This window comes from Scyliorhinus torazame, chromosome 12 (assembly GCF_047496885.1).
Source record: "Scyliorhinus torazame isolate Kashiwa2021f chromosome 12, sScyTor2.1, whole genome shotgun sequence".
In the NCBI taxonomy this organism is placed as follows: domain Eukaryota; kingdom Metazoa; phylum Chordata; class Chondrichthyes; order Carcharhiniformes; family Scyliorhinidae; genus Scyliorhinus; species Scyliorhinus torazame.
The window spans coordinates 157,531,281-157,554,658 of record NC_092718.1 but is presented as its reverse complement, the minus strand read 5'-3'; the positions used below and the strand labels follow the sequence as shown (position 1 = coordinate 157,554,658).

At 48.8% G+C, this 23,378-nt stretch overlaps 1 protein-coding gene across 1 annotated transcript in view; it reads left to right on the top strand.

The window, feature by feature from the left end:
* Positions 1-10,772: 10,772 nt before the first annotated feature.
* Positions 10,773-23,378, top strand: part of LOC140387247 (uncharacterized) — a 31,695-nt gene continuing 19,089 nt past the window's right edge. The window contains exons 1-2 of the mRNA XM_072470207.1: positions 10,773-10,884; positions 14,172-14,560. Of these exons, the coding sequence (XP_072326308.1) occupies positions 10,863-10,884; positions 14,172-14,560 (411 nt within the window). The 5' untranslated portion in view covers positions 10,773-10,862. The remainder of the gene's footprint in view (positions 10,885-14,171; positions 14,561-23,378) is intronic.

Sequence of the window (23,378 nt, the reverse complement as noted above, 5' to 3'; positions counted from 1 at the left end):
AATGTTTCCTGGTCCACCCACGTTGACGTTACGACCAAGAAAGCACAACAGTGCCTATACTTCCTCAGGAAAATAAAGAAATTTTGCATGTCCATATTGACTCTTACTAATTTTTGCAGATGCACCATAGAAAGCATCCTATCTAGCTTCATCACAGCCTGTAACTGCGCAGCCCATGACCAGAAGAAACTACAGAGAGTCGTGACCATAGCCCCGCCCATCACGTGAAACCGCCTCCCATCCATTGACTCTGTCTATACCTCCCGCTGCCTTGGGAAAGCGGGCAGCATAATCAAAGACCCTTTCCACCCGGGTTATTCTCTCTTCCAACCTCTTCCATCGGACAGGAGATACAAAAGTCTGAGAACTCGCACTAACAGATTCAAAAACAGCTTCTTCCCCACTGTTAACAGACTCCTGAATGACCCTCTTATGGACTGATCTCTCCACGCATTTTCTCTACTGAGTAGTCCTACACTCCGTATGCTTCGCCCGATATCTGTGTCTATGTATTTACATTGTGTATTTAGCGTATGTCTATGTTAGAATCATAGAATTTACAGTGCAGAAGGAGGCCATTTGGCCCATCGAGTCTGCACCAGCTCTTGGAAAGAGCACCCTACCAAGGTCAACACCTCCACCCTATCCCCACAACCCAGCAACCCCACCCAACACTAAGGCCAATTTTGGACACTAAGGGTAATTTATCATGGCCAATCCACCTAACCTGCACATCTTTGGACTGTGGGAGGAAACCGGAGCACCCGGATGAAACCCACGCAAACACGGGGAGGATATGCAGACTCCGCACAGACAATGACCCAAGTCGGAATCGAACCTGGGACCCTGGAGCTGTGAAGCAATTGTGCTAACCACCATGCTACTGTGCTGCCCGTTGTTTCATGTGTGGAACGATTTGTCTGTTCTGTACACAAAACAATACTTTTCACTGTATCTCAGTACATGTGACAATAAATCAAATCCAAATCCATTTTTCCTACCAAAGTGCATAACCTCACACTTTTCCACATTGTATTCCATCTGCCACTTCTTTTCCCACTCTCCTAGCCTGCCCAAGTCCTTCTGAAGCCCCCTTGCTTCCTCAATACTTCCTGCCCCTCTGCATATCTTTGTATCATCTGCAAACTTAGCAACAGTGCCTTCTGTTCCTTGTTCCAAATTATTAACGTACATTGTGAAAAGTTGTGGTCCCAACACCGACCCCTGAGGTACACCACTAGTCACCGAGTGCCAATCTGAAAAAGTAGACCTTTATCCCCACTCTCTGTTCTCTGCAAGTCAGGCAATCCTCTATCCATGCCAGTATCTTATCCTTAACACTATGTGCTCCTATACAGCACCTTGTAATTTACTTACTTACTGGTTAAGAAAGATTGATTGCCAGAAATGCACATTTATCATGTTAAAAAAGATGCTTACACTGTTAATTTCTAGATTAGTAGTTAACAGGCAATTAATATGCAAATACAGTAATTTCATGCAATTGATGAAGATGTCAAGCATCTTTCTGCAAAGCTAATGGCTGAGTAGCATGAATCAGACAGCAACTGTGGCCATTAACACTTCACGGGGCATCTTCTCCTCATTACAAGTTGATTGGCATATTAATAACAATGTGTGCCGTTCAGACATTGTTATTTTTTCAGCAATGTCTGGCTTGATATATTTAAGGAACAAATACTTTGTACTTTATTGCTCAGAAGTCGTGAATTTAGTGAGTAAGGTGTGGGAGATAATTGCACTGTCCAAAATAATGATTAAAAGTCCATGCGCAAGGGGTTTCCTGGTGACCTCAGACAAACTGTTGGGGGAGATACCAGCAGAGGTGAGGTCATTCCCTCGGGAAAGTGGGGAATTAATAGTCATTAGCTTGTATTGATAATTCCCAGTATCCAATTCAAGTGCAAGCAACATAGACCCAGAGCACTGGGAGCAGATCACTGGTTCTTCTCTTGGCCCGGAGGTGTTGACTGTGCCTATGTGTTGGGGGAAGATGGGAATGCATCTGTGGTCAGGAATCCAGGTTGCAACTTGTGAACAGAAATACGTTAATCGCTTGCCAGACAGTAGATGTTACTCAGTCTTTACACCTTATGATTTACAGCCATTCTTTCCAAAACTTTTCAGATGATAAACACAAAAGGGGCAAATGGTCGAAGAAATAACAGAAGCCGTCAGTCTGTGAAGGTAATGTAATATTTGCCAGTATTCCTGTATGCTGTGAAGGCATGATACATATTTCCTGCATATATTTCTTGAGGTTAGCATACAAGAGAACTTGAAGGTGAGGGATAAGAGTGTTGGAATTGACCATTCTCCATTTGGGGGACCCAATACCTAGCACTCACCAGATCCAGCAACTCAGTGACAGTAAGTCGCTTTTTACCTCATCATTGAATCTAAATCCGGATTCCAGGATGAAGAATATTTTTCTCTGTTGGGTTTTAAGGGTGACTTTGTGATCCTGTTCTCCCAATGGGGAGCGCCTGCACAAAGTGATCTTGACTTGGAGAAAGATCTACGAGATTGTACCCAAAGAGAAAATGCTGGAAAAACTCAGCATGTCTGGCAGCATCTGTAGGGAGAGAAAAGAGGTTGGACGAGGTTGTACACCTGGGTCGGGATTCTCCGACCCCCCGCCATGTCGGAGAATCGGCGGGGGTCGGCGTGAATCCCGCCTCCGCTGGCCTCCGAATTCTCCCACTCCCCAAAAACCGGCGTGGCGTGAGCCGCGCCGCCCGCCTCGGAGAATGGCGGGGTCCGGCATGACTCAATGGGCCCCGGCCGAATTCTCCGGCCCGTGATGGGCCGAAGTCCGGCCCACCTGTAGCCAGTCCCGCCGACGTAAATTGGAGTTGGTCTCTTACCGGCGCTGGCGGCGCGGACGGCCTCCGGGGTTATTGGGGGGTCGCGGGGGGATCTGGCCCCGGGATGTGCCCCCACGGTGGCCTGGCCCGCGGTCGGGGCCCACCGATCCACGGGCGGACCTGTGCCGTGGGGGCACTCTATTCCTTCCGCACCGGAGGCCGTGGTCATCCGCCATTCCCGGTGCGGAAGTGACTCCATGTGTGCATGCGCGGGGATGACGTCAGCAGATGCTGACGCTCCCGCACATGCGCGGACCCGCGCCGGCCAGCGGAGTCCCTTCGGCCCCAGCTGACGTGGTGCCAAGCCCCTTTCCCGCCGGCCGGCGGGGCGCAAACCACTCCGGGGCGGGCCTAGCCCCTGAAGGTGCGGAGGATTCTGCACCTTTGGGGCGGCCCGACGCCGGAGTGGTTCACGCCACTCCATCCCGCAGGGACCGACCCCCCGCCCCGCCGGGTAGAGGAGAATCCCGCCCCTGATTCCTTCATCCTTCTCCCTTGCCAGCAGGGTTTCCCACTATTTTTCATTCTTTCACGGGACGGGGGCATTGCTGGCTAGGCCAACATTAGTTGCCCATCCCTAATTGCCCTTGGTGGTGGTCAGCCTTCCTGAACCGCTGCAGTCCATGTGGTGTAGATGTACCCACAGTGTAGTTAGATGGGAGTTCCAGGATTTTGACCCAGCGACAGTGAAGGAACGCTAATATATTTCCAAGTCAGGATGGTGAGTGGCTTTGAGGGGACCATCCAGGTATTTCCATGTATCTGTTGTCCTTCTAGCGGCTGGTTTAGCACAGTGGGCTAAACAGCTGGCTTGTAATGCAGAACAAGGCCGGCAGCATGGGTTCAAGTCCTGTACCAGCCTCCCCGAACAGGCCCCGGAATGTGGCGACTAGGGACTTTTCACAGTAGCTTAATTGAAGCCTACTTCTGATAATAAATGATTATTATGATTATCTTAGTGGTCATGGGTTTGGATTGTGCTGCTTCAGGAACTTGGGGACAAGGCTATAAATAAAGAACTAAAATCACAAATGTTTAATTATTTGGGCCTTATGTTTGAATGGGTATCTTACTCCCCTCTCTCTCTCAGCTGATTTCAGTCAGTGAGGGGAAATTATTCAGTTGATATCTTATGGCTACAAATTAGGAGCAGGAGTGGCCACTCAGCCCCTTAAGGCTGTTCCGCAGTGCAGTCATAGTATGGCTGATCTGATTGCAACATCCTACTACCCTCAGGTAGCTTTTCAACCCTTTGTTGTCACAAATCTATGTAGCTCTGCCTTAATAAAGCTCAAAGCCAAAATCATTTTCTCTATCTACCTTATCTGTTCCCTTTAATCTTTGAAAGCATAAATCACATTGCTCCTTTACTTTCTAGATTATAGGCACTTCATCTTTAGAGCGGAATTTTCCAATAGATTGTCACAAGGTCAGGCTCTGACTGATACCCAGCATGCAGCTCTCCAGCTGCACAGCCGAGATTTTAGTCCAGATTTTAAACCATTTGGGAAACAAAAATCAGTGGGCGGGGTTGTACGCCCTCACAGTGGTAGGGCGGGGCCTGATATAGCTGGCGATGCTGACTCCGCAGAGATCGGGGTGCCACCTCCAAAGGACTTTAGCCACCCCCCCCTCAATGGACATGGGGCACCCCAACAAGTGTCAGAGTTCTGCCCGATCCTCCTTACCAAAAGAATTAGCATCAGAGCTCCCCCCCCCCCCCATCGCCCACACACAAACGGTACATGAACCCTGCCATCAAAGGGGCTCCCATGAGGGTCTGCCCCAGCACAGGTCGGCAGTGCCAATCGCTCCCTGAGGGCAGTGCCAGGGCACCATCCGGGCATTTTTCTCTCCCCCCCAATACTATATTTTTCTTTCCGCCCCTGGGGTGATCCCCTCGACTGAATCTCATTTTTCAAAACCTGTTGTAAACCTCACTGACATGATGTCAGGTTGGCGAGGTTTGTTTATTCAGTGAGTGGGGGGTGGTCATGTGGCGATGTGGAGGGGGGATGGCTAATCATATGTAAATGTATTAAAATAAGGTTCTCATCCTTTGTGGGTGTAAACACCATTACGTCACCGGTGAAGGGCGTAGAAAGTCGGGAAATTAGATCTCGCCAGCTAGGATCTCGTCTCCTGTTTCTCAGGAGATTGCGCACCTCCGGCATCGTTCACGCTGATGGCAGATGTGGGTGCATGTTCGTCTCTTTGTGAAATCTCTTCTCGTATTTTAACCCTTTGGCGTTCATGGTTTGTTCTGGTAAAATTACACTTCACTTTATCCAACGCCAATATATCGTTTCTTAGGTGTGGCGGTAAGAACACAGTAGCCTCCACCATCGATGCAAGGTGCCAACAGTGTGCACCATCTACAAGATGCAGTGCAGGAGTTCGCCAAGGCTCCTTAGACATCTCCTTCCAAACTCACGGCCACTACCACCACCTGAAAATTCTGCTCAGAGCCACACCATCCTGACTTGGAAATATACCCCCATTCCTTCACTGACACTGGGCCAAAATCCTGGAACTCCCTCCCTAACAGCATTGTGGCTGCACCTACACCACTTGGGCTGCAGTGGTTCACGAAGGCAGATCATTACCACCACATCAAGGGGAATTAGGGATGGGCAATAAATGCTGGCCCACCCAATGATCTCCACATCTTGTGAATGAATTAAAAAAATTAGGGGATTTGCATCTTCGCTTAGGTTCATCAACAACACAGAAACATATTCCAGATAAAAAGTTTGTTCCTCTTCCGAGCTCCATTATGATGTAGAGGAACTATATTAAAGTCACAGTCACTGACATTAGACAACAGTTTACTGGTGACCTCTTCATTTCAAATCAAATAAAAGCAATAGCCCAGACAATGAAAAATGGCAGGTGGGAGGTTTTGATGTGTCTATTCACTGCCAGACAGGCTATAGTGTGTTACAGCTATTGTGTATAGTGTATTACAGCTATAATGTGTTACAGCTATAGTGTATAGTATATTACAGCTATAGTGTATAGTGTATTACAGCTATAGTGTATAGTGTATTACGGCTATAGTGTGTAGTATATTACAGCTATAGTGTATAGTGTATTACAGCTATAGTGTATAGTGTATTACAGCTATAGTGTATAGTATATTACAGCTATAGTGTATAGTATATTACAGCTATCGTGTATAGTGAATTATAGCTATAGTATATTACTGCTATAGTGTATAGTATATTACAGCTATAGTGTGCAGTATATTACAGCTATAGTGTATAGTATATTACAGCTATAGTGTATAGTATATTACAGCTATAGTGTATAGTGAATTATAGCTATAGTATATTACTGCTATAGCGTATAGTATATTACAGCTATAGTGTGCAGTATATTACAGCTATGTGTACAGTGTATTACAGCTATAGTGTATAGTATATTACAGCGATGTGTACAGTGTATTACAGCTATAGTGTATAGTGTATTACAGCGATGTGTACAGTGTATTACAGCTATAGTGTATAGTATATTACAGCTATGTGTACAGTGTATTACTGCTATAGTGTATAGTATATTACAGCTATGTGTACAGTGTATTACAGCTATAGTGTATAGTATATTACAGCTATGTGTACAGTGTATTACAGCTATAGTGTATAGTGCAGGGTTTTCAAACTGCTGGTCGGGGCGGGTGTTGGGAAGCTTGTGGAGCAATCGGTCGCGTCATTCCCGATTGCGGGAGAAACGCCCAACGGCCGTGACCAGCTTTTAAATTGGGAATGCGGGTGTGACCGGCTTTTAAATGCAAATGATGCAGTCTTCCTGCCAGAATCGGCGACAGAGAGCAGGTCGCCCACCCGGCACATACACTGATGTCACATGCCCTATAGGTCGGTGCTTTGGGCGCAAAATCACAGAAGGCTGATTCCTCCATACTGTAGCTGTCAGCAAGCAAGCATCAGGACTGTGATGAACTGAAGATGGATCATTTAATTATAAGGTAGAGAGGGCCAGAGACGTAAACAGGCCGGGATCTCCCAACTGAATCTGCTGGAATGAGCTGTTCAGGAGAGTCCATGGCAGGAAAAATCAGTGTGAGCTGTATACAGAGCTCCAGGGCTTCTGGTGAACAGCCTACTAAGAAAATACTGAAATCAGGAACAAAGCTGTATAAAGATGATTTCTTGAGATATGGCTTTAATTGTGCCAATGCAAATCAGAATGCAAAGCCCATGTGTGTTATATGCAGGGAAATACAGGCAAATTAGATTTAAAAACCCTGAAAACTTTAAAGGCACCCTGAATTATGGCGAGTTCGAGGACAAACCTCTTGAACTTTTTCAGAGGATGCAGCGAGAAGATAAATCATCAGCTGAAGTCCTTGGCAGAAATGGAACATTGAATGACAAAGCACAATTAGCCTCTTATGTAGTAGCTTACTGTAGTTAAAGAGAAAATTCCACACATGATTGGCCAGCAGCACTCTGAGGCAGGACTTCCTGTGTCTGAGGGGGCGGATGGCACCTCAAGGCCGGGATTCTCCCTTTTGGGGACGAAGTCCACACGCCCACCGGAAAACGGGCGAGAATCACTCTGGACTTTTTCCTCGAAAGTCCCGGGTGATTCTCCATTTCCAGGGGGCTAGCAGAGCCCCGGGGTGCATCCCGCATCTCTGGCTGCCGGCGGGGCCCTGCTATCCAGACCATGCGGAGGCACATGCGCACGGCGGCTGCAAGCGGGTCCGTGCATGCGCGCGGTGGCCCACCTCGGCGTGGGTGCCGCCATTATGGCGGACCCACACAGCGGGCCTGCGCGGAGTAAGGTAGACCCCCCCAGATCGCAATGGCCCGCCGATCGGTTGCCCCCGATCGTGGGCCTGGCCACTGCTGAGGTCCCCCATCCAGAGTCAGATACTGATACCAGGACCGCCACCGAGGCTGTGGGTCCCAGCTCCCGTCGAGTGGTACCAGATGTAAACCACGACGGTGGGAGTTCAGCCGGTTGACCTCAGAGAATCGCTGCAGGGGCCTGTTCCAACGGCCCCCGACCGGCGCAACGTCGACCGCGCGCGAGCGACTGGCGGGTCCGCGGAGAATCGCGGAAGCGCCGTCACGTCGGATTTCTGGCGTGAACGGCTATTCTCCGCCCCCAGGGATTGCGCCCGGCGCGGACGGTCAGAGAATCCCGCCCCATGTCTATTAACGACCAATGGACCATTAAATTACTCCAGGGCAGCACCCTGTGTGTTGAGGTTGTTTCTGAGGTAATTCCTGGGCTCCCCATTGAGGGTCTTCAAAGGCCTCAGATGGGACCTCTGGTTTGCGATTAGAGCCGATAAGGATTACGTGAGCTGGGTGGAGTCCCAGCAATTTCTAGTCCAGGAAATCCAGCAGAGTGGGAGATTAAGTCCTTTCTCCTTGAAGTGCAGCACAATAATGCACTAACTTGCACCTGCATTTTAGCACACTGGCATTTTAGTAAACCGGGGCTGGCTTAGCACACTGGGCTAAATCGCTGACTTTTAAAGCAGACAAAGGCAGGCCAGCAGCACGGTTCAATTCCCGTACCAGCCTCCCTGAACAGGCGCCGGAATGTGGCGACTAGGGGCTTTTCACAGTAACTTCATTTGAAGCCTACTTGTGACAATAAGCGATTTTCAATTTTAATTTCATTTCATTTTACATTATGTACCAGCATGTAAAAATTATAGAAACGTGTTCCCACTAGCCCTGTTTAGGCCTCAAAACCCTGTTATATCACCCAGATCAGGTTGGAGTGATACATTGCCATGGCTGATTGTGATGAATGTAGGATATTAGATATATCGGATTATAAATATTTGGTGAAGTAAGGGTTAAAATCCTGGGTTAGAGTTTGATGCAGTCGTGTTTTTAAAATAATCTTGGTTTGAAAGAAAACAAAGCTTTTAGGCGCATGAGGTGCAATTAACCACCATAAAAGCTTGGGCTGATGTAATTTTAATTTGATTAAGGGGAAATCTCTGGGGAGTTAATTAGGTTCCAGCTTGGTGAGGTGTTTTTATTGCTGGGTGGAGCTCAGGCACCAGGCATTTTTGAAAGCATTTCCAGTTGACTTCTGATCTGGCTGAAGGTGTGCACAGTGAAATAGTTCTGCTCTCATTGTAAGTTAGTTAAAAGCGATTAATTGTATTTAAAGCGGTGCAGACTTGTCTGAGGAGAAGGGGGAGCTGAAACAAGCCAGTTGAAACCAGCTTTTGAAGACATCCAGCCAAAGTTTCTGCAGGGGCTGGGAGCGGAGTCAGATCTGTTCTGTAAAGCAGTGTCAAGAGATCTCTTACTCAAAGATTAACTCTGTAAAGTAAGTATTCTTCTGTGCCATTGGTATTTAGGGTAGATTGAGAGCTGCGATGGTCTATTTTTTGTTGTTTAAGGGGGAATAAAGATAGCAGGTAAGGGTATTGTATTCACTGTGTTGAGTTGTCTTATTTAAGGGCTAATCGTAAGGAATTTTGGATGTGATGTTAAAGATTTTAATACTGTATTAGTAATAAAGTTTGGTTTTACAATACAGGATTGCAATACAGGAATGCAGGATTCCCCGGCGGGATTCTCTGCTTCGCCGGCAGTGCACCGTCGCCCGTGAGTTTCCCGACAGCATGGGATGGCCACAATGGGAAACCCATTGGCCGACTGGGGGAATGGAGGATCCCGCTGCCGGCGGGGGTGCGCCGCGCCAGAAACGGGGCTGGCCCACCCCAGATCTCTATTTCTTTGTGTAATCAATAATAAAAATAATCTTTATTGTCACAAGTAGGCTTATATTAACACTGCAATGGGGTTACCGTGAAAAGCTCCTAGTCGCCACATACCGGTGCCTGTTCGGGCACACAGAGGGTGAATTCAGTATGTCCAAATTACCTAACAGCACATCTTTTGGGACTTGTGGGAGGAAACCGGAGTACCCGGAGGAAACCCACACCGACATGGGGAGAAGATACAGACTCCACACAGAGAGTGACCCAAGCCGGGAATTGAACCTGGGACCATGGAGCTGTGAAGCAACAGTGCTACCGTGCCACCCATAATCACTCCTGGGGCGACATATCCTTTCCTCACAGTCTTACAAAATTAAAATAAAATATTGAGATTCGGACCAGTATCCTCGCCATTGTTGGGGACTAATCTGGGATCGTAATATGATGCAGGAAACAACAAAGACTTGCTTTAATACAGCGCCTTTCACAGTTCCAGAACGTCACTAGGCACCTCACAGCCAGTAAACACTTTTGAAGTTCTGTCACTGTTGTAATGTATGAATTGTGACAGCCAATCTGAGCACAGCAAGCTCCCACAAAGTGCAATAACATTTTGGTGCTGTTCTTTAAGGAACAAATATTGGCCAGGGTTAGCTCCCCAACTCTTCTACAAAATGTACCATAGGATCTTTCTTTTCTGTCTGCCTGGGAGACTAGACAGGGCCTCAACTTAGTAATTAATCCAAACAGTAGAACCTCCAACAGTTGTGCACTTTCCTCAGCACCTCAGTGTCGGGTCCGCCGAGATGTTGTGCTGAAGTCGCTGTTGTGGAATTGAAGACAAAACCTTGTAACCCAATTGCAAAGGTGGCGCCAACTGAGAAACAGCTGGTACCGGACAGCGACATGAGGGATGGTTTTACTCTGGCATGGAGCAACATCTGCTGGCAGCACCTCTCAGAAAATGATACTGCGCAGTCCGAGCTGACAGGAACCCTGAGCCTGCATGATTTTCCAATACGCCCTCCTGGTAGATGATGATCTGTGCCAAGGGAATGGAATTAAGTTAATTGACTCTGCCCCCTTTTTCAGGATCGCTGCACAGTATTACCCTGTGTTTTTTGCATTGTAATAATCAAATCGCTTTGTCCCAACAGGGAAGGGCACCCAGGAAACGGGTGTGTTCTTGCTGTTACAAATGCCTTCATGTTGTCATCGGATTCGTACTCTTGTTGGTGGTGACAGGATCCATCATGCTGATTCGTGGATTTCTTGGTGAGAAAGCAGTTAATGAGTCATAGAGTTTTACAGCACAAATAGAGGCCCTTCAGCCCATCATGTCTGCGCAGCCAATGGCCCTTCCAGTCACAAAAGCTCACCTTTTGATGTCCAGTAAGAGTTCCCAAATCAACCCACAGATTCTGTTCCTGCCGTGAGAGGACCTCAAATTCCAAAGATTGAATGGACAATAAACAATGCATGGGAGGCAGTGTACCTGGTGTCCCCACCCCTCTAATATCACGACTAGGACTGGGATATTTGATTAATTGACAGGCTCGGAGGATGATTGTTCCTCTAAGCCAGCGAAATCCCATCCTGAGATCAGAAACCCCTCTAATTGAATTCCCCTCTCAGTCATCAGACCCCCTGTGACTGGATCCCCCCCCATCTGCCCTGGTGGGGTTCGAACCCAGGGGCCCAGAGCATTGCCCTGAATTCCTGGTTGGATTCTGGATTACTAGTCCAGTGACAATACCTCTACTCCATCACCTCCTCTCAGATTTTCCTCCACTCAGCTCTGGTTCTTTTGCCGATCATCTTACATCTATCCCCGTGGGTGATCGACTCTTCTGTCATTGGAAACAGTTTATTTATTTATTCTTTCTTTTAAATTTAGAGTACCAAATTCATTTTTCCCATTAAGGGCAATTTAGCGTGGCCAATCCACCTAACCTGCACATCTTTGGGTCGTGGGGGAGAAACCCACGCAAACACGGGGAGAATGTGCAAACTCCACACAGACAGTGACCCAGAACCGGGATCGAACCTGGGACCTCGGCGCCGTGAGGCAGCAGGGCAAACCACAGCACCTCCGTGCTGCCCTGTTTATTTAGTAATTCTATCTAAATCGTGCATGATTTCTCAGGAGGACGTATTAACAAACAAACAAACTAGGAGCAGGAGCAGGCCACTTGGCTCCTCGAGCCCCCTCCACAATTCAATAAGATCATGGCTGACCTGATTGTGGCCTCAACTGCACATTCTTAACTCCGCCTACCCCCTCCCCCGCGATGAGCTTTTCTCCCTTGTTAGTCAAGAATCTATCTTATCTCTGCCTTAAAATTAGTCAATGACCCTGTCTCCACATCTCTCCAGGCAATAGAGTTCATGACCCTCTGAGTGAAATAATTTTTTCTCATTTCTGTCATATATGGGAACCCCTTAGTTTTAACTGTGCCTCCTACTTGGAGTCTCTCCCACAAGGAGAAAATGCCTGAGGCTGTTTATATTGAGCATATGGTATGAATGATGTATCAAGTTAATTTTCCAAGCCTGTGCTTTCACTTGGCTGGACACGGAACACTAAGGTTTGAATTCTAGGCTGTGGGGGAGAGTCCCCACCCTCCGATGTGAAGGCCGTGGGGGAGTTTGGCACACTTGCCCCAAAGCCGTCTAACGGCCATCTGGCCCCATTATCGAGAGCTACCAGCCAGGCTGCAGCTCTCTTGTGCCACTGGGTGTGGTGGTCACTGCTGGAACTACAACAATCCCTGAGGAAGGCCTGCTGAGATGGAACTGAGATGAAAACCGGAATTCTCAGTCCGATGGCACCAGTGGAATTTTCTGGGCCCCGCTGTAGCGAATGGAGTTTCGGTGGAGCGCCAATTCCTCTGTTCGCGCTGGCAAGGGGTTATGGTTAAAGGTAGCACGGTAGCACAGTGGCTAGCACTGAGGCTTCACGGCGCCAGGCTCCCAAGTTCGATTCCCAGCTTCGGTCACTGTCTGTGGGGAGTCTGCACGTTCTCCCCGTGTCTGCGTGGGTTTCCTCCGGGTGCTCCAGTTTCCTCCCACAGTCCAAAGATGTGCAGGTTAGGTGGATTGGCCATGATATATTGCCCATAATGTCCAAAAAGGTTAGGAGGGGTCATTGGGCTAGGGTGGAAGTGAGGGCTTAAGTGGGTCGGTGCAGACTCGATTGGTCGAAGGGCCTCCTTCTGCACTGTATGTTCTATGTTCAGGGGGGAGGTCACAGTTTAAGGGGCCTTTTGTGGGTAAAGAGTCTGTAAAGGAGCAGCAGCTACCAACCCCCCCTCCCCCACCCCATCTACTGACATCGACTACATTCACGGTGTCACATAGCAGTGTGGACATGTGGCACTGGTCTCCCTGGCCACAGATAAAATCCCTGTGGAGCAGGGAAGAGGCCCTTAAGCGGCTGCCTGGCACCTGCTCTGCCACTGGCACGAACGCAGCTATGGTAAAAAGTGGCGAATATTGTATGGCGGTGCCACAACCAGGGCACCCGATTTTACAGTCATCTATACCATTCCATTCCTGTGGGGCAAGGCCAAAAAACATTTTTTCAGCATCTGTCTTTTTACTATCTTCAGTATTTTTGGCATGAGTGGGCATGTGAGTGAAAAGTGAAAATCTATACTGAAAAAACAAAAGCATGAAACAGGCCACGTTCAACGTGGACAGAGGGCGTCTAAAGGGGGAATGAAAAGCAAAGTATTAAGACAAGAGTGCAACACTTATGAGAATACCCGGTGTGCGCGTAAAGGCTTATGGACTCTGGTTGTGTGTATTCCCAGAGCTATCCTCCAACCTTCGAGCATCTCCAACACCCACCCCCATGATTTATGGTTTTCCTGTCAGTTGGAAGCCTTTACATTGCTCGATTGGCTGATTCTTGATAGCCTATCAAATGTCCTCAGACTGGAATATTTTCACAACTGATATCGATAGAGTTCAAAGAAAATGAAGAGGAAAACACAGTTTTTAATGCCCTTTCGAATTTTCCTTTGGGTTTCCTCAAGGCATTGTGGAGATGGATCATTAATCCCCGGAGACTTCCGGAATTAAATCTTATTGTTTTGACAGCCCGACCATTAAACGAATGACCAAACCATGCCTTTCAATAAATTTAATGCCAGAGAATCCCTACAGTGCAGAAGATGGCCATTCGTCCCATTGAGTCCGCAAGGGCCCTCCAAAAGAGCAGCATACCTAGGCCCACTCCCCTGCCCTATCCCTGTAACCCCACCTAACCTGCACATTTTTGGACTGTGGGAGGAAACTAGGACACCCGGCAGATATGGGGTGCAAACTTCACATGGACAGTCACCCGAGGTCGGAATCGAACCCGGGTCCCTGGCATCGTGAGGCAGCGATGCTAACCACTGTGCTCTTCCTACACACAAAAACCCCACAAGACAATGCAAACCTATATAGTTATCCCTCATTTGAGGACGGTCACCCCCTTACAAGCACAATGTCAATCCATTTCATAAACTAAACAAATTCTAACCAAACTAACCGCTGTGTACATTTTTTTAAAGAGGTTCCAATTATACTCAATGGCTTTGCACCGAATCGTCCTGCACAGACATCAGTCGCAACCAGCCTGGGCAGCACCATCAAGACCACCAGCCCCACAGACAGCAGCACTCAAGTGGGGAACAGCAGCAATGCCAACACAAGTCAGGTGAGCGTGACCCCAATGAGCAGTGTGACCAACTCGACTGCGGCCGCACTAAACTACAGCACGCAAGCCAGCCACAACTTCAGCAGCGTGACCAACTCAAGTACGGACGCACAGACTCACAGCACAGAGGAAATATGTTACTTTGTGGGAGAACTGAAGGTGAACCAGAACACCCCCATTCAACTGAACAGCGACCCTAACTCAAGTGAATATATAAATGTAGCTGAAGCTGTCGAGAGAAAGGTAAGAGGAGATATTTGAAAGGGGGAGGTTTGTTTTGTTTTGCTTGCGTGAAATAGGTAGACAAATAGGTAGACAAATAGGTAGACAAATGACGTTATGCACAAGTTGTGCCGATCTTGACAAAGCCAATTAATATTTATGAGTCCAGTCTTAATAAAACATTTTTTTTTGTGAGTCCATACTTTATGAGTTTGTTCGGTCAAGTTGCTTTCTTCTTCTGTTTTTGAAGTGGTGATGTTGATGTTGTTATTTGTTTGTGAAACATCGTCAGTGTTCCTGTGTTTAAGTCACTAAGAACTCATCAATAAAGTGTTTGAATGGTCGAATCACTTTGTTTTCTGATTTATGCTTTTTTTTCTATGCTTGTGGTATTGATTCGGTGTTACATCTTTGTTGTCTGACCTGGACTTTTTCCTGTGTTTGTGGTGTTGATTCTGCATGTCATCTTTCTTGACAGCTGGTTTGCTTGTTTGTTGTGGAGCAAATGTGAATTTGTGAGATTTGTTGCCATGCCATGGCATGTTTATACACTGGCCATTGTTTTGCAGTGTGCTGTGGCATTGTCCTTCATGTGCAGAGTTGTACCATGTTGTACAGGTCGTTGTTTCATTGTTGTCGTTTCTGTCTTGGTCGTTTTCGTTGTCGTTCTTGTTGTTGTTTTCATCATGCTTCTTGTAGTTTTTGTTGTTGTGCTTGTAGTTTTTGATGTTGCTGTCGTTGTTCTTGTTTCTGCAGCGCTTCGTGTTGTTGTTGTTGCTCTTGTTGCACTGCATGGTGTTTTCGTTGTTGCTGTTGTCGTTCTTGTTTCTGCTGTGCTTCTTGCGGTTTTTGTTATTCTTGTTGCGCTCAATGAGTGTTCCGTGTGGATTATGTGAGTCATTGTCACAGTTATTGGTGCCAGTGTACTTTGTGGTATCTGTTACGTTGAGCGTTTCTTCTTGAGAATTGTGGGAATGATCTGATGTTGCATTGATGTTGGTGACATCAGTCATTTGTGGTGGATTTGATTCCTCTTCTTTGCTTCCTTAGTACTCCTCTTCTGGAGTCATTTCTGGTTCACTTGAATCATCTGTGATCACTTTGTGCTCCTCTTCTGGAGTTATTTCTGGTCCATTTGAATCACCTTTGGTTTCTTGGTGCTCCTCTTCTGGAGTCAAAATCTTCAAGATTTCTCTTGACGTGCTCTCTCTGGACTCATGAGTAGCCCTCCTCTGATTATTGAGTGCTTCTGTGCAGACGAGCTGAGATATGTCAGTCTCGCTGTGATCCTGCACATCCTGTATGGGAATTGTGATTTCTTTGTCACTTGTCTCACATACAGTGGGTAGACATTCAGTGCCTTCTTGTTGGTTAAATGAGCTGGGTAGACTTTCATAGTCTTCTTCTGGTGGCTCACATAAGCTGGGTAGACTGTCATAGTCTTTTTGTTGTTCACGTGAGCTTGGTAGACTTTCATAGTCTTGTTCATGCATGGCGTTCGCTATGGAGTGTTTGCTTGCTTCCATTTATGAGTCTGTCACCAAGCTGTCTGTGGAGGCTTGTGTCACTCTCTTTGTGGAGGCTTGTGTCGCTCTCTTTGCGGAGGCTTGCGTTGCTCTCTTTGTGGAGGCTTGTTTCGCTCTCTCTGTGGAGTTTTTCATCGCTCTCTCTGTGGAGGTTTTCATCGCTCGCTCCGTGGAGTCCTTCATCACTCGCTCTGTGGAGTTGTGCAGTGTTCTCGCTGTAGAGTCGATCGGTGCTCTATCAACGGAGCCGTTCTGTGCTCTCTGTGTGGTGTCGTCTTCTTCTTGGGTATTGCTGTCATCCAATGTATCGCGATCTGCCATGGCACCATGGTATTGGATTCATCTACCATGAGAGGAGTAGTGTTGAGCTTTTCAACCTTGTTGCTGATGCTGTGATCAGCATATCCGAATAACTCAGCCATGTCTGAGCAGTATTGTATGTATTGTTTGATAGACAAATCATCCCTTTTTGTTTCGGAGTTGTTATCATTCTCTTCATGTTCAAAGAACAAATCATCTTGTTTGGTTTCGGACTTTTCATTGTGCTCTTCACTTTGGGTGGTGCAGACTGCTTGTTCCAGGGTGTTGTGAAAGTTATTTTCAACTGCTGGTGTAAGTCCGGGCATTGTTCTGTCTTTTGAGGTAAGAAAATTGGGTTTTGCAGCTTTACATTTTTGTGCATTTCCCTTTTAAGTGGGTGTGGTCCTTGTCCTCTGTCGTCATGACGCTCGTGACATCATGCGTAGGATTCGATTGCGGATGCGCAATTCGAGTTTCCTTTACTGTGTGCTCTTGGCACAACTGCGCATGCGCGGCTCCTTTCTCAAGATAGCTGCCAATTAAAAAGAGCTGTTGCATCGAGTGAGATCCTGCTTCTGCCTCGTGGTAAGCTTTGGCACCGTTTTACCGATTTTGTTTTTGTTAAGACTCACAGTATTGATTTTGTTTTGTTCATAAGCAAGGTATTTTTGTATAGCAGTTTCTAGAGTTAGATGCTTATTTTGTGATAGTTCTTCCCTTAAATTTTTATCAGATAGTCCAGAAATTAATTGATTCATTATCACAGTGTCTCTGAAATCAGCATAATCACAGCCTTGTGGTATTAACTTGAGACTTGTAATAAAATCAGTGATGGGCCCTCCGTTTCTCTGGCATTTATGACAATTGTTAAATCTTTCCAGCATCTCACCAGAGTGACTCTTACAGTGTTCATCAAATATTTTGAGTATTACTTCTATTCTGGTGTCGTCTTCACCTTCTAAGTAATTAAAGCAATTAACGATTTCTCTAGCTTCATGCCCTCCTATTGAAGGTAGTAGCGCTATTTTCGTTGCGTTAGAGACCATGCTTAAACCGTTAGCTGCGATGAATATTTGGAATATCTGTTCAAATCTTTTCCAGTCATAACTTAAATTACCAGTTGTTTCCAGCTGCCCTAGAGGTCCAATGAGTCCCATAGTTAGTCGTCGAGGATCCATTTGCTGCGAAGTCTTCCTCAGTCGAATGTCCAGTCTTCTCTTTTTCTTCTCTTTTTGTCTAACCTTATCTAACTAATTCTGTTAAAGCCACTCGACTGGTACCATGTTTTGTTGCCTGTGTGGGAGGTGTAACATGTGCTACTCAATCCTTGGTTAGTGATGAGGTGTTCTAAATCCTGATGAAGAAGATTCGAATTCTTCCAGTAGTAACAAAAGGTTTATTGAGTAACTACAACAATATTTACATGTGATCATGTGGTGCTACTGATTACACATTAACCCCTTGTGTACATGCACACATAGAGATCACTACAAACCTGGCGGAAGGGCTTCTGTGGGGAGCTGAGGAGGTGAGTAGCCATCTTTGCTCACAGACAAAGAGCCCGGGGTGCTGGGCTTGCCACCCCAGTGCTTGGCGGGGGGGGGGGGGGGACCCTTAGCTGGGGTGGGGGATCCTCTGCAGGGATGGGCCACCATAGAATGGTGGGAGAGGCACTGAGGGGGAAACCGCCCGCGGCACCACCATGTCAACTCCAGGATCATGTTTACTCATTCTGGGGGCAACTCTTGACCCTGCCCGTCTGCCCCAAATGGCCACCCATAACCCTCACCGATGCCAAGGCCTTTGGTTATTGCTGATAGGGAATTGGCAATCTTAGTTGATTGAGCACTTCACGTATCCCGTGGATTCCCATGGGTGGGCAGGCCATGTAGCATGTGGGCCCCATTGCCTAGTGTCCCAAACACACCTTGATTCCTGTGCTTGAACACTGCAGGAGGCAACACCACACACGCAGAAGCCAACATTCGAACACCCAGGGTATGAGACACAGCTCCGGAGACATGTCCACGGCTGGACGGTGGGTGGGTGCCATGGGAAGGGGGGCGATGCCTGGAGAGAAGGGCCAAGTGTTCGGAGGTCAGCCTGCATTGTGGACGAAGGTGACAGAGGCATCATGCTGGTTGTGCACAAGGGTGCTAAGTGTGCAATACAAGTCCTCAGTCGCGCAATAATGCTGCCCCCCACACCCCCAACCCTCCCTCCCCCTCCCCGGTGCCCTCAATGATCCAGAACGTGCTTGGCCCTCCTAGATCTACCGCTACACCTAGGTGTCTCCCCAGGATGCACATCTGAGGTGGAGGCAGCCTGCTGCTTACCTCGTCCTGTGGTCTTCGATGCCCCAGGGGGGGGGTGTCCTCTGAGGGCTCTGAGGCCAGAGGGCCCCGGCTCACTGTCCTGTGTGCTGACTTCGAGATGTGGCCTCATCAGAGGGGAGGAATCCGGGGGAGCTGCTGGCCACCTTCGCCACTCCATGGGAGGGTTTGGGTTGGCACTCAGCGCCGCTTCTTCCTCACGCTTGGTGCCCATGGGGCCCTGGGGTTCACCTTGGGACAGAGGAGTAACTGGTTTGAGCTCCGGCTGCCCCTGCATCATCTGGCTTTGCCAGCCCTGGCTGTTCCCCATGGTTCGCACCTGGGTGGCATCGCTGAGAGAGGAAAATATTCTGTTGAGACCCTCAGCCATGGCAGTCACCGACTGCGCGCCGCCTTGTGCACCTTCAGTAATGATGCCGACGTCATGCACCAGGCTCTTCACTGTGGTCGCCACCCTAGCAGTGTTGGCCTCGGAGCCACGCATTGCCAGCAACATCTCCTGTGCCTGTAGCCTCTGGGACTTCTCCAATCGGCTATGGATCTGCTGGAGTGATGCTGCCATCTCCCTCTGAATGTCCCGGCTGCTCCCCATGATCTCCATTAGTTCCGGGTAGCTCTGTTCCAGAGGTTCAGCCTGGGACCCAGCTGGGTACTGGGATCCACAGCCCTCAGGCTGCTGTCCCGCCTGGGGGTTTCTGCCTCCACCAGATGTGCACCAGCAGCAGTATGATGCCCACCAGATTGTGCCCCAGAAGCCTAACCTGTCCCACCAAGGTGTGTGTGTCTGCATTGGTGGAGGGTGGGGATGGCAGCTGTGCCATGACTATAATGGTGGCATCCTCAGAGCTCTCCTCTAAGGTGGCCTCCTGGGAGGCAGGAGAGTGTGCCACCCGGGATGGGCTGGCGCCATCGGCTGGAGGACCTGTGGGAGAATGGACATGTGGTCAGTGGGAGGGATGGGCCAGTCAGTAAGGCAATAACAACTCATGTTTGACGGGTCCCCTGGGTGGAGCCCGATGGTTCCTCACCTCTGCGGCGACCGCCAAACTCCGCATGGGTGACCGATCTGTCCTCGGCCAGCCCAGTCACCTCCACCGCCAGCTCCTCGAAGGTGGTGTGGATTCTTTTTTTTTAACAAACAAATTTTTTTGAGGTATTGTTTGGCATTGTAAACAGTTACAGATTACAGAAATATGCAAACATCAACTGAAAACCAACATTTCAACCAAACCATAATGCACATACCCGCTCCTCTCCCACCTACACTCCCCGCCTTGGTGGTGAGGATTCTTAAGACTGGCACCCCACCACCAGTCTGGGCCCTCTCCCGACATTTATGGGAGAGCTATTCCTGAGGAGACACAGAGGAGGCATCGCGTGGTTCACAGTGGTGGGAAGGGAGGATGGGGGGAATTGAAGGGGGGTTTGAAGGGGGAGGGGGTGGAGGGAGGGTTGGGGTCCATGGAGATTTGGGAGGGTGGATGATCCCTTTTGTGGGGGAGGGGGGATGATGGTGTCTACTCACTCGTGCTGCTCAGTGCAGGTCGTTGATCTTTTTTCGGCACTGGAGGCCAGGCCCCCTGGTCACACTCCCGGAGCTTACACCTCGTCCCAGGCAGCATTGGCTGCTCCATGGCTCACTCCCCGGGGGAACAGAACATTCCTCATGGCCTCCACTCTCCCCAGGTCAGCGTCTCCCAATCCTGGGGCTGGTCTCCTCAGTGCCATTGTTGCGACCTGGCTGAGGTCGCCTGCGCATGTGCAGCTTAAGTGCTGCTCAACCTTGTTAGTGAGACCTGGCGAGCGCAGTCCAGGCAAATCAGCTGGCGAACCTGCATTTGTGCCAAGAAGCTGGTGTGGCCTCGTTAAGTGGACCAATTAACATTGAATAGCGTTACCAGCCTCGCTGGGCCAAGCAATGGCAAATATAAGGTACTGGTGGCTCTTTTTGCTCTTCGCTATTTACTGTACATATAAGACAATGAAAAGTAATTTCTTCTTATGTTAAGTTGTTTCCCTTTTTTGTCCCCTGTTCCTCTGGCCATGCTCTCTGCTTTTGTGGAGTTCGGCCACAGAGGGGAGGAGAGGGGCCCTATACTTAGGGCTGCTCTTCAGGCATCTGGAGCCGTATCTTTTGTGGGGCCGGGTTAGCGCCCAGGTTTTGTTTCTTGTTTCACTGGGGGGGGGGGGAAATATTCTTTGTGGGCTGTAAAGGCCGTTAAATTGGGCTTTCCATAGGAAGTGAGGGGCCCGAATAACGATGGTTAACAGGATGATCGGAGTCAGAGGCGGGAGCCTCCGGGGTCGGCATGGGTCAGCTGATTCACGGAAGCGTAACAGTGGGAGAGTTAGTGTTAAGCTGGTGCTTGACTTGGGGGATTGGGATCGTGGGCTGTTTGGGGGGTGGGGGGCGGTGGGATGCTGCTTTGCTGACAAAAGAGGAGCCAACTTTAGGGAACAGATGGAGAGTCGGGGGGAGGGGGGGCTCCAGTGGGAGGGCTCGAGTAAGCGGGGGACGCGAGCTCGTGGCTGGCCGAAAACGGGGATGGCTACTCGGCAGGGGAGAGGTGGGGGATGTGGTAGTATCAGGTATTGCGGTACCCGAGAGGCTGTAGACCATTGGGTAAGCGTAGCAGCTTGCCATTGGATGTTTGGTATGTGGCTCCGCCCTGACAGGCGGGGTATAAGAACAGGTGCCGTCCCAGCAGCCCTCATTCTGTACCGAAGCTGCTGGGGAACAGATCTAGTCTATTAAAGCCTTCAGTTATGATACAACCTCGTCTTCGAGTTTAATTGATCGTGCATCAGGGAGTTAACCCCCCGTCCAGGCTGATCACGTGGAATGTGAGGGGTCTGAATGGGCCGGTCAAGAGGGCTCGGGTGTTCTCGCACCTAAACGGGTTAAAGGCAGACGTAGCCATGCTACAGGAGACGCATCTGAAACTCACAGATCAAACAAGATTGAGAAAGGGGTGGGTGGGCCAAGTGTTCCATTCAGGGCTGGATTCAAAGACCAGAGGGGTAGCAATTCTGGTCAGTAAATGGGTGGCATTCGAGGCAGGGAGTATTGTGGCGGACAAGGGGGGCAGATACATAATGGTTAGCGGGAAGCGGCAGGGGACCCGGGTGGTGCTAGTAAACGTTTACGCCCCGAACTGGGATGACATGGAATTCATGAGACGCATGCTGGGTAAAATTCCGGACTTAGACTCACATAATTTGATCATGGGGGGGTGACTTCAACACAGTCATTGACCCTGTATTGGATCAGTCAAAATCCAGGTCAGGAAAGCGACCAGCAGCGGCTAAGGAACTGAAGGGTTTCATGGAACAGGTGGGGGGCGCAGACCCATGGAGGTTCGCTCGGCCGAGGGCGAAGGAATTCTCTTTTGTCTCCCACGTCCGCAAAGTTTATTCTCGTATAGAATTTTTTGTTGTGAGCAGGGCGTTAATCCCAAGGGTGGAGGGGACGGAATACTCGGCCATTGCAGTCTCTGACCATGCTCCGCACTGGGTGGACTTGCGACTTGGTGAAGAGAGAGGGCAGCGCCCACTCTGGAGGCTAGATGTGGAATTGCTAACGGATGATGAGGTTTGTGGGCGGATAAAGAGGATCATTCAAAACTACTTGGAAACAAACGATACGGGAGAGGTAACGGCGACTACGGTTTGGGAGGGTCTAAAGGCAGTTATTAGAGGGGAGTTAATTTCTATCAGATCCCATAGGGAGAAGAAGGAAAGAGCGGAGAGAGAGGCTAGTTGAGGAGATACTCAGAGTAGACAGGAGTTACACGGAGACCCCCAAGACGGGGCTACTGAAGGAGCGCCGGAGACTGCAGGCGGAGTTTGATCTGCTGACACAGGGCAGGCGGTAGCACAGCTGAGGAAGGTAAAAGTGGCAAATCTATGAATATGGGGAGAAAGCGAGTAGAATGCTGACGCACCAACTTCGTATGAGGGAGCCGTCCAGGGAAATTGGGGAAGTTAAGTATAAGGAAGGTACCACGGTCTTGGATCCAGAGGGGGTGAACGAAGTCTTTAGGGTGTTTTATGGTAAACTGTACGAGTCAGAGGGGAAGGGATGAAGCAATTCATGGACCAATTGAGGTTTCCAAAGGTGGAAGAGGATCTGGTGGAGGGACTGGGGGCCCGGATAGAGTTGGAGGAGATTGTTAAGGGCCTAGGGAGTATGCAGTCGGGCAAGGCCCCGGGACCGGACGGCTATCCTGTAGAATTCTACAAGAAATTTTCAGAACTGTTGAATCCACTGCTGCTAAGGACCTTTAACGAGGCTAAAGAAAAAGGGACCCTCCCCCAACAATGTCACAGGCTTCGATTTCACTCATTCTCAAATGGGAGAATTATCCGCTACAATGTGGATCCTACAGACCGATATCGCTCTTGAACGTAGGTGCCAAATTTCTGGCCAAGATTTTGGCCGCTAGAATAGAGGACTGTGTCCCAGGGGTGATAGGGGAGGATCAGACAGGCTCCGTTAAGGGCAGGCAATTGAACTCCAATGTACAGAGGCTCCTAAACATTATTATGATGCCCTCAGAAGGAGGGGAGGCAGAAGTAGTGGCTGCGATGGATGCAGAGAAAGCCTTAGACCGGGTGGAACGGGAGTACCTGTGGGAAACGCTAAGAAGGTTTGGATTCGGTGAGGGATTCATAGGGTGG